The sequence below is a fragment of the Hydra viridissima genome, unplaced genomic scaffold (assembly GCF_058129835.1).
Source record: "Hydra viridissima isolate aposymbiotic clone 2 unplaced genomic scaffold, HvirCarnegie_v1 scaffold_3, whole genome shotgun sequence".
In the NCBI taxonomy this organism is placed as follows: Eukaryota; Metazoa; Cnidaria; class Hydrozoa; order Anthoathecata; family Hydridae; genus Hydra; species Hydra viridissima.
In genome coordinates, this window is record NW_028324302.1 from 966,946 (window position 1) to 980,787 (window position 13,842).

General features: G+C 29.1%; 2 protein-coding genes and 1 pseudogene across 14 annotated transcripts in view; 1 reads left to right on the plus strand and 2 right to left on the minus strand.

Moving 5' to 3' along the window:
• Positions 1–922: 922 nt before the first annotated feature.
• LOC145181862 (uncharacterized) lies at positions 923–4,010 on the minus strand. Of its 3 annotated transcripts, none has more exons than XM_090082486.1 (7): positions 3,554–4,010; positions 3,295–3,358; positions 3,021–3,140; positions 2,838–2,929; positions 1,884–2,586; positions 1,636–1,795; positions 923–1,465 (listed from the first exon to the last, which is right to left on the minus strand). In XM_090082486.1, exons 1-5 carry the CDS (start codon positions 3,786–3,788, stop codon positions 2,309–2,311), a joined length of 789 nt encoding a protein of 262 aa, XP_089938612.1. In that variant the 5' UTR covers positions 3,789–4,010; the 3' UTR covers positions 923–1,465; positions 1,636–1,795; positions 1,884–2,308. The 3 variants fall into 3 exon arrangements, with proteins under 3 accessions (XP_089938612.1, XP_089938611.1, XP_089938610.1); XM_090082485.1 differs by having other exon boundaries at positions 933–1,465; positions 1,913–2,586; XM_090082484.1 differs by lacking the exon at positions 3,554–4,010 and having other exon boundaries at positions 941–1,465; positions 1,913–2,586; positions 3,241–3,300.
• Positions 4,011–6,340: 2,330 nt separating this feature from the next.
• LOC149890529 (uncharacterized) overlaps positions 6,341–13,842 on the plus strand; it is a 58,996-nt gene continuing 51,494 nt past the window's right edge. For 6 of the 11 annotated variants that reach the window (XR_016450806.1, XM_090082164.1, XM_090082166.1 and 3 more), the window contains exons 1-3: positions 6,353–6,472; positions 7,419–7,452; positions 8,530–8,994. Coding sequence is in view for 9 of the 11 variants with exons in the window: in XM_090082164.1 (XP_089938290.1) it covers positions 6,449–6,472; positions 7,419–7,452; positions 8,530–8,994 (523 nt within the window). In the remaining 2 variants the exon portion in view is untranslated. Of the gene's footprint in view, positions 6,473–7,418; positions 7,467–8,529; positions 8,995–13,842 lie in introns of all 11 variants that reach the window. The other 5 variants (XM_090082165.1, XM_090082167.1, XM_090082168.1 and 2 more) reach the window with 4 other exon arrangements.
• LOC149890530 (uncharacterized) lies at positions 9,894–11,157 on the minus strand (annotated as a pseudogene).

A 13,842-nucleotide genomic window follows, 5' to 3' on the forward strand; every position in this document is an offset into this window, starting at 1 on the left:
TTTGAAGGCGTTTTTCTAAAAGGCTATCAGTTAAGGTTTCGCAACTTTAAATTGTGGAAAACAGCCACTATAAGTTAACAGACCGACCAAAACCCGTATTACGGGTTGCTTTTTGCTGGTGTATATAAGTTCTATAACAAATATCGATGATTGGGAAGGTGAAATCCCAGCTAGCCAGCCCATTAGGTACCCGGGTGGGTCCCAGCCGGTGCGCAAGACGGGACCCGTACGGGTAACCCAGCCGGATCCCGCCGGTTTTTGTCCGCGGGATCCAGATGGGACCCGTCCAGGATTCACGCCAGAAAACACAAACGGGACTCAGACGGTATTTAGCTGGGATAGCAAACGGGACTCATATGGGACCCAGTTAGTATTCAGCTGGGATAACCCACATGAATCCTACATAAATCCCAGGTATTGTAGGTATAATTATAAATTATTATTATTGTTGTTTTTTTTATTATTGTTATTATTATTATTGTTATTATTATTGTTATTTTTGTTATTATTATTATTATTATTTTTGGTATTATTGTTAATACTATTATTATTTTTGCTATTATTACTGTTATTATTATTATTATTATTTTTATTATTTTTATTATTATTACTATCATTATTATTATTACTTTTATTATTATTATTACTATTATTATTATTATTATTACTATTATTATTATTATTTTTATTATTATAATTATTATTATTGTTTTTTTTTTTTATTATTATTTTTATTATTATTATCACTATTTCACTTTACTAAGTCCTGTAGCTATATTGCTGGCAGATAAAATGCATTTTATTAATGGAAATAATAACACTGCCAAAAATAATTGCTAAAACTGGTAAGCAGTTTACTGTGTGCAAGAGTCTATTTAAAAAAAACAAAAACAATATACAAGTCGTAAACCATCAAGCTTTCAAAAAAAATGCATCATTACTATCATATAGTATACAAATGATGCAAATTACAATACTGCATTACTGTAAGTCATAACTGATGGAAAGCATACTAAGAAATACACATGAATGCTTACAAGTAATAACAATTAGCTAACAAGATTTTCAATGAGTTTAACTGAATTAAACAAATAAGAGTATTTGAAATCAGATTCTGTGTGCTATAAGGCAAATGTATTTACAGGCTGGAAAAACCAGTATAATGTATACAGTGCTTAAAAACAGATCACATTGTGCACTATTTTCAATCAATCATAACTTAAACAATGGCAAACAGTTTGTGAGCTCTTAACTGATGCTAGATCACAAAACATTGTTCACTGTTCAACATTTGTAGCTGCACCATCAGGCACTTGTACTATATTATTGGCTTCCGTTGCGTTCTTCCCTTTCGGTTTTCGGCCCCCTTCACCACGGTCCCGTGAATTTCCAAACCACGTAGAAAGTTCCTTCTCTAGCATCTCCTTGGTTATGTCCTAAGTGGCAAAGTTTTGTTTAGCAGCACCTAAATACATAAAAAACTATTATGTTGATGCTGTGGTATACATGTTAATTTATTATTATTACATCATTTAGCAAATATAACTTTTCTGGGCTAAACATTGTGATCTAAAAAAATCTAGATTAATACGTTGCTGTTAAATGAGGGTATACAAATTTGAAGTGAATACTTACTAAACAAAATCTGAAAGTGTGGCAGTGCTTGAAATTTAATTTTGCTCCGTTGGCCCGTCAAGTTACACTGTCGCGCTAGCTTAGGTGTCATTAAATAGGCCATGTTTCGCTTGATAAATTGTGTGAAGCTGCCTCCACCATTACCGACAAGAACTTGGGACTACAAAATATAATTAGAACCCAATTATATGCAAATATATAAAATTCTGGAGCATTTTTTTTATATATAGTAACAACTATTCAAATACCTATTGTAAAATAATTGCAACAAATTTACCAAAAGTTTCTGCAACGAAACATCCTTCAATAGCTGTTCTTTTGAGTTCGCAACATCCACTGGAAGCTTAGTACCATCAGTCATTTCATCCCTGTCGATGTCCATAGGAAATGTGAGTGTCACCGGAAGTTCCTGTTCAGCTAGGCCTTGACCAGCATTCAGCTGTCTTTGAAGGTTATGCAGAATTGAAGAATGAATTTTTTGAGTTTGTTTAATTTCTTCTTGATAGGCAAGGGTCTTCAAGATAAGCTTATGTAAGACGGTTATAGACGTAGGTTCCGATTCAACTGAAAATCAAGAAACATGTACATGGTGTAAAAAAGCCAAAAAATGTTATGACAGTTCTTAAATTGTTTAAAGTATATAACCCATTTGCATTTTCACTCTAATGAACATCTAATTAGTGAGCAGAAATATTGAATGAGAAAAAGCAGCATTACAATAAAATATAGTAACTTGCCTCCAGATAAAAAAGAATTGCTTCGAGCTGCAGTTGTTGACATTGAAGTCTTTGAAAGCGATCTTGCTAGGTGTACTAGACACCAAAAATGATGAAGTGCCTGGCTGAACACTACCAGATGGACCATCAGCCCCCATAGGAAGCAAGTTCACAGACCAATCACGCTCTAATTCATCACCAACAGCTTGCACATCTTGTCCCCCTTGTTGACGTGCTAAAATGATGTACAAAAGAAATACCCAAGTCATATGTTAGGAGACGTATTAATTCATGTAGGCAAACTATTGTAGTCTTCTATCATTTCAATTTTTCACAGAGGCAGTTACCTCAATCCAGACTTCTACCTTGCTTTCCTATCTTCACATAATCAACAGGTTAACTTTCATAACGAAATTTATTTGTTTAATAAACTTAATAATAATAAAAAACAAAATACACAAAAATTTAAGATAATGGAATACATACATGTGAAAATGGGTGCCACTGGTCTGGTGAATAGTTGCTTTTGTTGGACTAATGTTTCAATCCTTTTCTTTTTGTTACTGTGAGCTTTTCTACTAAAAAATTAATTACATATTAGGTCCTACTTAACTACTAGTTCTTCTATTTACAAACGTTTTCACTTTTCAGCAACAAAAAAGTTAATACCTCTGGTGAAAACTGGTTTGATAATCAGTATCACTATCAGTTTCATCATCCTCACCATGATCACTACCGCCCTGCTCTTCCCTTTCCTCATCTTCATCAACTAATTGCATTGGCTTAGATCTATCACAAACCAGCATACACAAATATAACTTAATTTTTATATTGCATATCTATTCACAATATAATCTTTTTTTGCTAATTATATTTAAAATAAGCTTACAGGTTTATTGTATGCAATACTACAGTTAATAATGATTATTCAACCGCTTTGTACCGTTTTTTAATATTAGAAGAATCCTCAGCCCTCTTTGATTTTTCTCGAGCTTCTTTTTCACTTTCTAATAAAATAAATCAAAATCCTATTTTAAAATACACAATTTAAGTATTATAAACAGATCAAATAAAATAAAACTTTAAGTTTTCTGCTCTGACAAACTTCATATACCAATTTTAGTTTTTTAAATTACAATTAGCAGTCTACTAATTTCTATGGTTAAAATATCAGTTTTGTATAACAATAATAAAACACTTACCTGCTAAACCCAACAGTCTCATCTTATACTGCACCCAATCAGTGCACGGATCAATTCGATCCCTAATGGCTTTGGTGACCTTGGTGGTATTTTTCCATGGTGGCCAATAACACTGAAGAACTGTTCTATCTTCAATCAATTTTCCTATATTGTTAGTGGCAACTGGGCTCGCTAACCAGTTCAAGGGAATAAAGCCTGTCTCCTTTTCATTATCAAATGAAACAATAGCATACATTGTGCTGCAGACAGATAAAACTGTCTTCGTTAATAAATTAACTTAGTTAGGTACTATTCATTCAAAAAAATAAATTCAATAAATATGATGTTTGTTAACATAATTGCAGTTAAATAAATAGCCAAACCTTACAATATTACAAATTAAATTACTTTTGTATAAAGGCTATTATCATAGAATCATAATAAAATAATTTTGCCATAATTAGTTGCTTTAAGAATTGATGAAACATTAAAGCTACATCCCAGCTAGCCTATACAGACGGGTCCCGTACGGTTCAATACCGTACGGGACCCGTCTGTATAGGCTAGCTGGGATGTATAAACCAATGCAAACGAATGCCTCTTTCAGGTTGCTGCGGTTCGTCAAAGGTTGAGACACTAAGGCTAACTCTTTCAAATCCTTCTTCAAAGAGAGCGAGAGTGCTCTTCATCTTCTAAAAACCATTCTACCGAAGTTTAAGATCTTAACTAGAACTGTAACTTTCAGTGAATATACCAAAGTCTCCCGAAAACGAACGCATCAGACTCAGTAACAACATGATTGAACGATCAAATGGCTGAATAGATTTCATTGACATAAGTGAGTATATTTTTACAACAAAATATTTTACTAAATTTCTTCACGGAAATTTTCTTTGGGAAGGCCATGCAAGAAATTCATAGCTCTTCAATTTGTAATTGGAACACAATGGGTCATACCTTTTTCATGAAAAAGCAATGATCAATAAGTTTCAACGGTATCCAAATTCTAACTATGTTAGTTTCTTGGTTTCTTTATCGAACCCTTTGGTTTATTGAAATCTGAAGTTATCTTCATTTGTATATAAACAACAAACAAACTCAAAACGTATAAGTTTTACATCCTAGCAATTGAAGTAATATTGAGTTATCTTGCTATGGAATGCTATATTGTAGGATGAGATCAAAAAATGAAAACCGCTTGAAATTTTGTGAAAAAACAATGTTAACGTTTATTTGATTATCATTTTTCATAGCTTAATGTGAAACAATGCATCTGCAACGATAGATGTCCCTGTATAATCTATGCTTAACTTTTTTTGAGACTTTTTGTGGTAAATTCTTTGTGTTTTGGGGAAGCAATCGCTGTGACACTTTTGCACTTTTTCTTCATAAATTGACTTTAGATTTGGTTAGTTGAAGGCCGGAAGAATGACTTTTTAACTTTTTCTTCAGCAAAGTTGAAGTCATTTTGCTAAAGAAAAAGTACAAAAGTCCACATCTTATTCCACTGAGGGACATGTGTTGTACTTCTGGAGGTTTTTTCATAAGTCCAGATCAGCTTTTGCTTGTTGGCGCAAAAATAATAATTTTTGTGTTAAATTACTTTTTTAAAAATAGCTAAAAATGCTTGAAATAGTGTTTAATTAACTTGATTCGAACTAACAATCGTATTTTTTCTGATTTAGTAAATTTTTTTCTAGTATAGAAGTTTATTAAAGTAGAAAAAATCTCAGCTACTAATAGCATGTATAAGTTTACATAATTTCATTATTCGGCCGAATGAAAATTCTTTTTTGTTAACTTTATTTTAAACTCAAAATACGACACGTTTGCTTTTTAAAAGATTTGATGAAAATATCAGAGCTCTCTCTTAGAATATTTATATGCAGAAGTGCTTTAATAAAAGAGCAAAGTCGTTGAAATTTTTTTGCGAAAATTCTAAAAGACTGTATAGTAGAAGATAAATTCACAAGGAGGTTTTATATTCATTTAGATAGAGTTTCAAATATTATTCTGAAAACCTTTTAAAGAAAATTGAAGGGATATATCAGAAAATGATTTTAGAAAGGGTATATTAATCTTAAGAAATGATAAAGTTTGTAAAAACGGGACTCTTTAATGTGACATTAAACCTGGAAATATCAATTCCTGGAAACATTCATTACTTAAACGACAGTTTTAAACTGTCATTTGCTCTTTTCTTTTATTTTAGACTAAACAAGACGAAGCTTATTTGAAACAATTACTGGGCAAAGGAGGGCAACAATTTTTTTATGTGTTTCTTGCAAAATTATGCCACGTTATAATTGCTCTGGGTTTAATGCTAAATTTTCTTCATAAACTATGATTTTTTTATTTATCTTAAGTTAATTTTGGCTTTTGAACTTTGATTCGCATTATTGCGAACTTTGAACTATCGCACTATTGGAACTTTGATTCGCATTATTGCAAGAGTTGTAACACATTCAAGAAAAGCTCACTTGAAGTAGTGAGTTATTAGGACGCTGAGTTACTTCAACGGGCTTAAACTAAAAAGTTGTTTTTTATACATACAATCATTATTTACAGTTATTAAAAACAATCTAATGAATAAACACCAAAAAAAAAAAAGATGAATAAAGAACCTCTCTTAGAGATCAACAATAATCTGTTCTCATTTTAGAACACTATTCTACCATAGATCCTTTATTTTTCTTCTTTTTCTTCTAAAATTGTAATATTTAAAAAATATTAAATATGAATTCGAAAAATACTTCTTTAATATTTAAATTTTGTATTAAGCTGTTACAAACTTCAAATAAATATTTCAGGCTGCAAAAAACGTTTTTTAAGCGAAGAAAAAAATAATCATCCTCACTAACTGCAAAGGTTGAAAATGCATTAAAAGATAAAAGTTAATGTATTTTTAAAAACAAAATGTTTGAAAAATTCTTAATTCTGGTACGTTTTCGTTTAAAACTTTTTTGCTTCTGATTTAATTTTTAATGGGTTTATTTAAATTGTTTTTAACAAATAGTTGATGAAGCCAAATGATTTTCTCATTCAATTTCATTATGTAAAGCGACTGATTTCTCGTAAGTCAAGTAATTTGTAAATGACCAGTCTCTCAAGAGTTAAAAGCGCGTTGTTGTTGATTTCTCCTTTTAAAGAAAGTACAGCTGTAAAACTAAAACTCATATTTATGCAATAATAAAAAAGCGAAAAGTTAAATTTGAGGACAACTTTTGTTTTGAAAAGATTGAAATGATAAGCATAAGTTTTTTTTAACTTTTACATAAATGATTATCGTAAACAATCGCTTTCGTCAAAGTATATTTTTAAAGCAACCATTTTCTATTGATTTAATTGCTTCAAATGTATATCTAAAAAAAAAAAAAATTAATTTTCCTTTGTTCTCCAAGAGCTAATGAGAAATGTGCTCACTTCATCCCCCTGATATCTTTCTCGAAATTATTACAATTAATATCGTCATATTTTTTAGACTTTACCTGCGGATGATAAAAATATAGAAAGGCATTGCCGTATTTCCTTCTCAAAAAAGAAACGAGTAACGATTTAGATTTTAACTAAACATTTGGTTTTTAACAAGATTTCAACAAAAGATTTGAACTTATTATTTTTAAGCTATAAATAGCTGTTTGATATTATTCACATTGTTAATCATATTTCATTTTCAGTTTTACATCTTACTGTTTATCAATGGCGTAAAGAATTATTAGGTATTTTTATGCAAAAATTGAATTATAGAATAAACCACGAGGGAAACTTACCGACTGAGAGCGCCTACGAGTTTATTACATGTCAAATTTATGATGCTTAAAGAACTAGTAATAAGAAAGCAATAAAATAACTAAAAAGTTATGAATGACTTTTGTTTTTCTATCAGGTTACAATGGTGCTTATAAACAGAACTCTGCAATGTAAGTGTTGAACTGTATGTTTTTTTATCTTGCTTTTAGTTTATATTTTTTAACGTTTAAACATTTGCAGTTTGTTTAAAAGAAGCGCTCAGGGAACAAGAGAGACAAATATTTGTGCCACTGATAAATTTGTCACTTTTTATAATAACTCTTATATATATATAGAAAAGAATAGGATTTAAATCACGACCTCTTCATGTGATATAGAACGGTAGGAGATTTAATACATGGCTGCATCCTGTTTAATATTATAAATTTAAGCCGCACAATGTAAATTATTATGAATTAAAACCATTCAAACTAACGTATTATTCTTAACAAAAAGCGTTTTTAATTTATAACATGGTTGTAGGATTTAGTTTTTTTGAAGATGCTTTTGAAATAATAAATTGAATGTTTTTGATTTTTGAAACGGATGACATTAATTATGATACATGTTAATCTGGATTTTTTTTTATATAACTACATATAAATGCGATTCAAAAAACACAAAGATTATAGAAATTTTTTGGATGCAAAAAAAAAAACTTCACTTATAATTATTTTACCCAGGTGTTCACATTGTTCCAGCTGGGGGTAAATTGAACATTCAGGAAGTTTAATCACCTTGATCTTTCAAAGTAAAAAATTGCATATTAAAACTTGCATTTTAATTTATAAACTTTTAATGACGGATAAGGGAGAAAAAAATTCAGTAAATCTTTAACCCTCTAAGTTATTTATAAGTTACTTTTTTAAAGAAGTTTTAATTATAATTAAACAAAATCACATAAAGATGTCAATTGGTTATTGACCAATTGCAAATTGATTTGTTCACGAGATTTTTTTGAAATTTTTATAAAAATAAGGACGATAAAGAAATATTTTACGTTCTTGGTTTAAGGAAATACTATGCCAAAGAAGATTAAGAAATTTTCTATAGAGAAAGAGTGTATTAAGCTCAGTGTATAGTGTGTGGTTTACAACTTGATGACATATAAATTTTTATTTAAGTTCAAAATTAATCTCTAAAAACTTTATCTTCTTTAAGACAGTATTAGGATTTAAAGGTTCTTATAATTGGCTATTCTTTTTCAGATATAGTTATTTTACCTGGAAAAGTTGACATAAAGAAGTCAAATAATATCACAACATTGCAGACCATTCATGCAGACTATGTTGTTTCGTTTATATTGATGACCAACATTTTAACGAATACCATGCCTATGTACAACATTATTGATTTCATTTCTAAAGACGGAAACAGGATATTTGCAGTATGGATTACATCAAACCCAGTAGAATATATCAGTTCAACAAATGATAGTTTAAATTTTTGGATTGGATTGGATCTTTGGGTAGAACAATCTGTAAAAATATCTCACTTACACGTTGGGAATCTCCGTTATAACAGCTCTATTAGCATAAATGGGAAAACAATTCAGTCCATAATTTATAATACTTCAAGAACGTTTGAGGATGTTAATGTATATGCTTCTAACCCATGGAACAACTCAGTCACTGGTACCATGAGAAGCATAAATATTTCGAGCAAAGGAAAAGGTTAGTGTTAAGGTTTCAGCTCTACGGTCTTAATTTATTTTGTGGTTATTATTATTGGTCGTATTTAACTTATTGGACTCTAATGGGAGAGTTGTAAATAATCCATTGGGTTTTTGACGAATCAATGGTGAGTGCTCAAACTTTGTATTTCCTATTCAATTGGTGTAAAACTTTGCTGCGATCTCTGGTTAAACAACAAACGTCTTTTTTTTATAACTTCAACAGTTTATAACTTCAAAAGGAGATCATTTGACATTTTGGAATAAAAGCCTGATTTTTTTTATTACAAAATAAACTTTATGAAATAAATGATCAAAAAAGTTTTTCCACAAATCTGTCTGGGTAATAGTCTGGGTTAAAGGATAAATTTGAAAGAAACTGATTAATAGGCCGTATTATACTAATAATTTAAAGTATATAAGATTTGAACTTAATGCACATTGTTAGCAACTTACTAATCTACAAACCGAATACAGAATATTTACAAAAACTAAACTTCTTAATATGGTGATTAAAGAAATGCACTAAACCAAATAAAATTGCGAACATTAGGGTAAGATTGGGTAAAATGGATAGAATTTTAAATATTTTTATTTTTAAAATGATTTTTTTTCTTAGTTAATAACCACCATAAAAACTTTTCTTACTTTTCTTTACATTCAAGGAGTATAAAATAACTTATATATATATATAAGTTATTGTATACAATAACTTTTATATATATAAGTTATTGTATACTCCCTACTTATAATATATTTTCAATAAGTCACTAATCCTTTTTTAACAACAGCTTTAATATATCCATACTACCCCACTGGTGGGTTAATATGGATAATATGGTAATATGGATACACATTTTATATTTAATATATGTATCACATTTATCTCTTTTCATGTATTTAAAATGTCAAAGCTGTATTGGTTATACTCCTTAGTTTAATTTTTTACAGACCCAGTCTTCTTTTCATCTTTTTCCTTCTGTTCTTCTTGTAACCTGGCAACAACTTCTTGTGCTGTTAAAATTTCCCTTTTTTTTTTTCCAGGACACGTGCTCTACGTGTTTTTTTTACATGAACTTGGTGTAAGTACAGACTCAATTGGTCTCGGTAGGTTTTTTACAACGTTATCTTCAATATCATTACACTTATCTTCTTCATCACAGTTCGGTTCCATATTTATTACCTTCTTCATTGTTTTGATTTGTCAACAGGATAAAGACCACTACCATTAAAACCACTTTTCAGATGTTTGCTATCTATCTTACTGACAAGAGCGTTTAATAAAGTTGGAAATACACACTTATCAACATTTTTATGTTTGCTTTCTCTTAATCAATTTTTAAGTATTTTCCTGCAATAGCGTTTCAACGGAGCGAAAAAACCAACACAGGCTTTTCATACTCTTTATATGTAGTGTAAACATATCAATCCAACTTTCCAAAAAAAAGTCCTCCTTCCAGACTGATTTTGTTACACTGTATTTTCATTACATTGTATTTTCTGGTCCATTTTGACACATCTGCTGATCCACAAAGCAGTGCAGTACAGATTGATTTAACACATGATGGGGCAAGGTAATAGGCTGTTTTTGATATTTTGCGAACAACGATTTTTCCAGCAGAACAATTTGTCTGTAAACCTGTTTCATCTAAATTAAAGATAAAATGTCGTCTATTAAATAAATTATAACTCAAAAAATTCGGTCAATATTTTTAGAGAAAGATCTTAGCCCTTGCTTTTGTCAAAAGTTTAAGTTTTGACAAAAGCAAAAGTGAGCATAAATATATAAATTATATGTGTAAACTGTTGGGAAGTGCCAAATTTCAACATTATGTATAGACAACTTATTCCATGCATACTTATTGAATATATCCATCTTAAACCTTCTATCCATATTACCCAACTCTGCCCTATTTTACAACATAGTCTATTTATCACTAGATAAAATGTTATCATTAACAATACAATAACCAACGGGTTTCTTTTTGTATTTTCCTGTGGTTTAAATTTTCTCTATCAATTTGGATCGTGTAGATTAGTTTGATGAAGTGTTAAAAAAAAGACTATCATTTTTCGACAGATAAGTTTCCAGTATGTCTATTTCTATAAAACCTTTTATTATTTTTGCTCCCATAATTTGATTTAATCTGCATAATTTAGACATTCTTGAAAAAGTTTATGATATAATTATGTGAAAAATGAATCTTAGCACAAACGTTTAATGGGATAAGTTAAGAAAAACTGTAAACTTTTTTCCTTAATATCTTATACCTTTAGGATTTGCAGCAAGTTGAAATATATTTAACTTTAAATGAAAAAAGGAGAGTAAAAAAAGTTTCCTTTTACCATTACCTTTTTAAGGTAATGGTAAAAGGAAACTTTTTAGCTTTTAGCAACTTTAAGCGTCGCAAGATTACTTGCAGTAATCTTGCGACGCTTAAAGTTGGTTTGGTACCAAACAAGTTCAAAACTTGTAAAATCCAAAACTTACATTTTTATTTCTCTCAAGAAAAGGCAAGTTTTGTTTAAAGATCGAATTTACACATTCAGTCATAATAAGAAAAAAGGAAGTTGACAACCTTTAGAGAAAAATGAGTTGTAAAAAAGCTTTTAATATCGATATTTTCAAAGATATGTATTTTCTTTTAAACGTAATTTTGCTTCGGTCTTACATTTGGTTGAGGTGTTATTGATGTTTTGGCTTTGGTTTTCATATTTTTTCTTCAAAAATTTTGAAGTGAAAAATGTTTTTAAAAAAAATTTTAAAGTTTTTTACCAGTCAAAAACTTACTATTTCTAGTCCTTTTTAGTTTGATTATGTTCTTTTTTTTCGAAATGATTTAACGTTTGCTTAAAAGCAAACATTTCTCAAGGTACACTTTTTTTTATGTCTTTATAGTCTTTTATATCAAGCATCATGAGGCTTTGTTTATCATCATTATTCATCTTAAGTTAGGATTAGGAGGGCTAAAATACCTATTTCTAATACGAATCTATGTGCAGTTTGAGTTAAGTAATTTATGACATGCGATATTCTAGAAACTATTTTATTGATCAGTCACTTACAGCTACAGTTTTCAACTGTATTTTTTTCGATGTTGCTGTAGGCTCTGAGATTTTGTTAGTTATTATAAGTGTCGTTTTATTATACGAGTTTGCTTTGTCTTAACAATAATGTTTTTGAAAATGTCAAACATTGGTATTAGATTATACATAACTTACTCCATAATTATTTCCAGAGCAACAATTAATTTCTGTATCTATACAAAAGTACAATTAAGAATCTCAATTTAAACTCTTAAATACAAGCTATGTCTCTGAAAAATATAAAGCTCTTGAACACAATCAATCTGTTTATAATAAAAAATTAGGTTAAATATGTTAAGTACAGATTGATGAAATAAAATCCTATTAGTTTCAACGTATTTTTAACGAAGTAGTCAACATAGTTTAAAATAAAGGTTAAGGGTAATAAAAATTATTATTAGACATGACTTCCTTTTTTCCTAAATGCTGTTGAATTATGTATGAAAATTTGTAAATAAATGTACCATGTATATTAACTATTTATCAACTTACAAGATAATAGTTTTAATGAGAAATATTATAAACACAAGTAATATTATTACTTTATTGATAATGTTTATTTATTCAATACAATAAAACAAGTAATAAAGTAAAAAAGTTTTACAAAATACTGCGTGATGCAAAAGGCAGTTAATATGTTTATAAAATAATAAAGTATTGCATCATGCATTATAACACATTGTTAAGTCTACAAGTATACAGCTTTTTTGTACTTCCAAGGCTGCAGCAATTAACACATCAATCTATATTAATTAATGTTATGAAAAACGACCTAATCAGTTTAGCAAGATGTCATTTCTTTAAAGATTTGTTTAATTGGAGAGACAAATGTAATAATTATGTTGAAAAGGAGTCTAACACATCAAATGTGCTTCCAGCATAAACATTAAAAAGTATTTGGAATATTTTGCTCAAATGGTTTACGAGGAGAGTTGACAAAGAAGAACATCATCAAATCAAAGTTATATAAGAGTCTAATTTTTAAAAGACAATAAAATATATTCTATATATCAAACATCAATAATTCTTTAACTAAACGAAAGACCGAAGCAAAATTACTTCTTTAAGTAAATGCACATCATATATTCAAAAAGTCAATCAAAAGTTTTTACAGTAACTCAGATTTTTTACATAGCTATGGTTGTCAACTCCCCTTTTCCCTTAATATAAATTAAAGCGAATATTGGGTCTTATAATGACCTATGTTGTCATATCTTGAGAGACATAATTATATAAGTTTGAGATTTTGCTGATTCTAATCTTCTTTGATACCAAAGCTCAGTATCGCAACATTCCTTCAAGTACCTTAAAAGGGTGGTAGCAAAATGAAACATTTTTTTACTCTAATTTTACAGTAAAAACTTAATAAAATTTAACTTTCTGTAAATCCTAAGCAAATAAGAATTTCAGAAAAATGTTTATAGTCTTTTCTATATTATGCCTATAAACGTTTTTTTTTAAAAAAAAATTTCGCTATGTTTGTTGCTGAATCTAAGGCAATACAAATGCCTGATATGTAAAGAAAGATATCTATTTTTTTTAAATTTATTTTCAAATTTGTGTTTTGAAAATTTGGTGCTATAAATTCACAAAATCAAACTTACTTTGTTTGAGAAGTTTAAAAAGTTAATAATGTGCAAGATTTAAAATTTATGATTGTCATTAGGTACATCGGTTAACTTTTTTTAAACAGCAAAAAAAACTTGTATAAGAGCCTTCTTAACCATAAAAATAAACTACAAAAAAAAGCAAACTCAGCCCC

Coding starts and splice junctions, on each gene's coding strand:
- LOC145181862 (XM_090082486.1), bottom strand. CDS start 3,788: ATGTATGCTATTGTTTCATTTGATAATGAAAAGGAGACAGGCTTTATT. Junction 3,141..3,294: donor TCTTCTAATATTAAAAAACG/GTACAAAGCGGT, acceptor GGTTTGTGATAG/ATCTAAGCCAATGCAATTAG. Junction 2,587..2,837: donor AGTGGCACCCATTTTCACAT/GTATGTATTCCA, acceptor ACATCATTTTAG/CACGTCAACAAGGGGGACAA.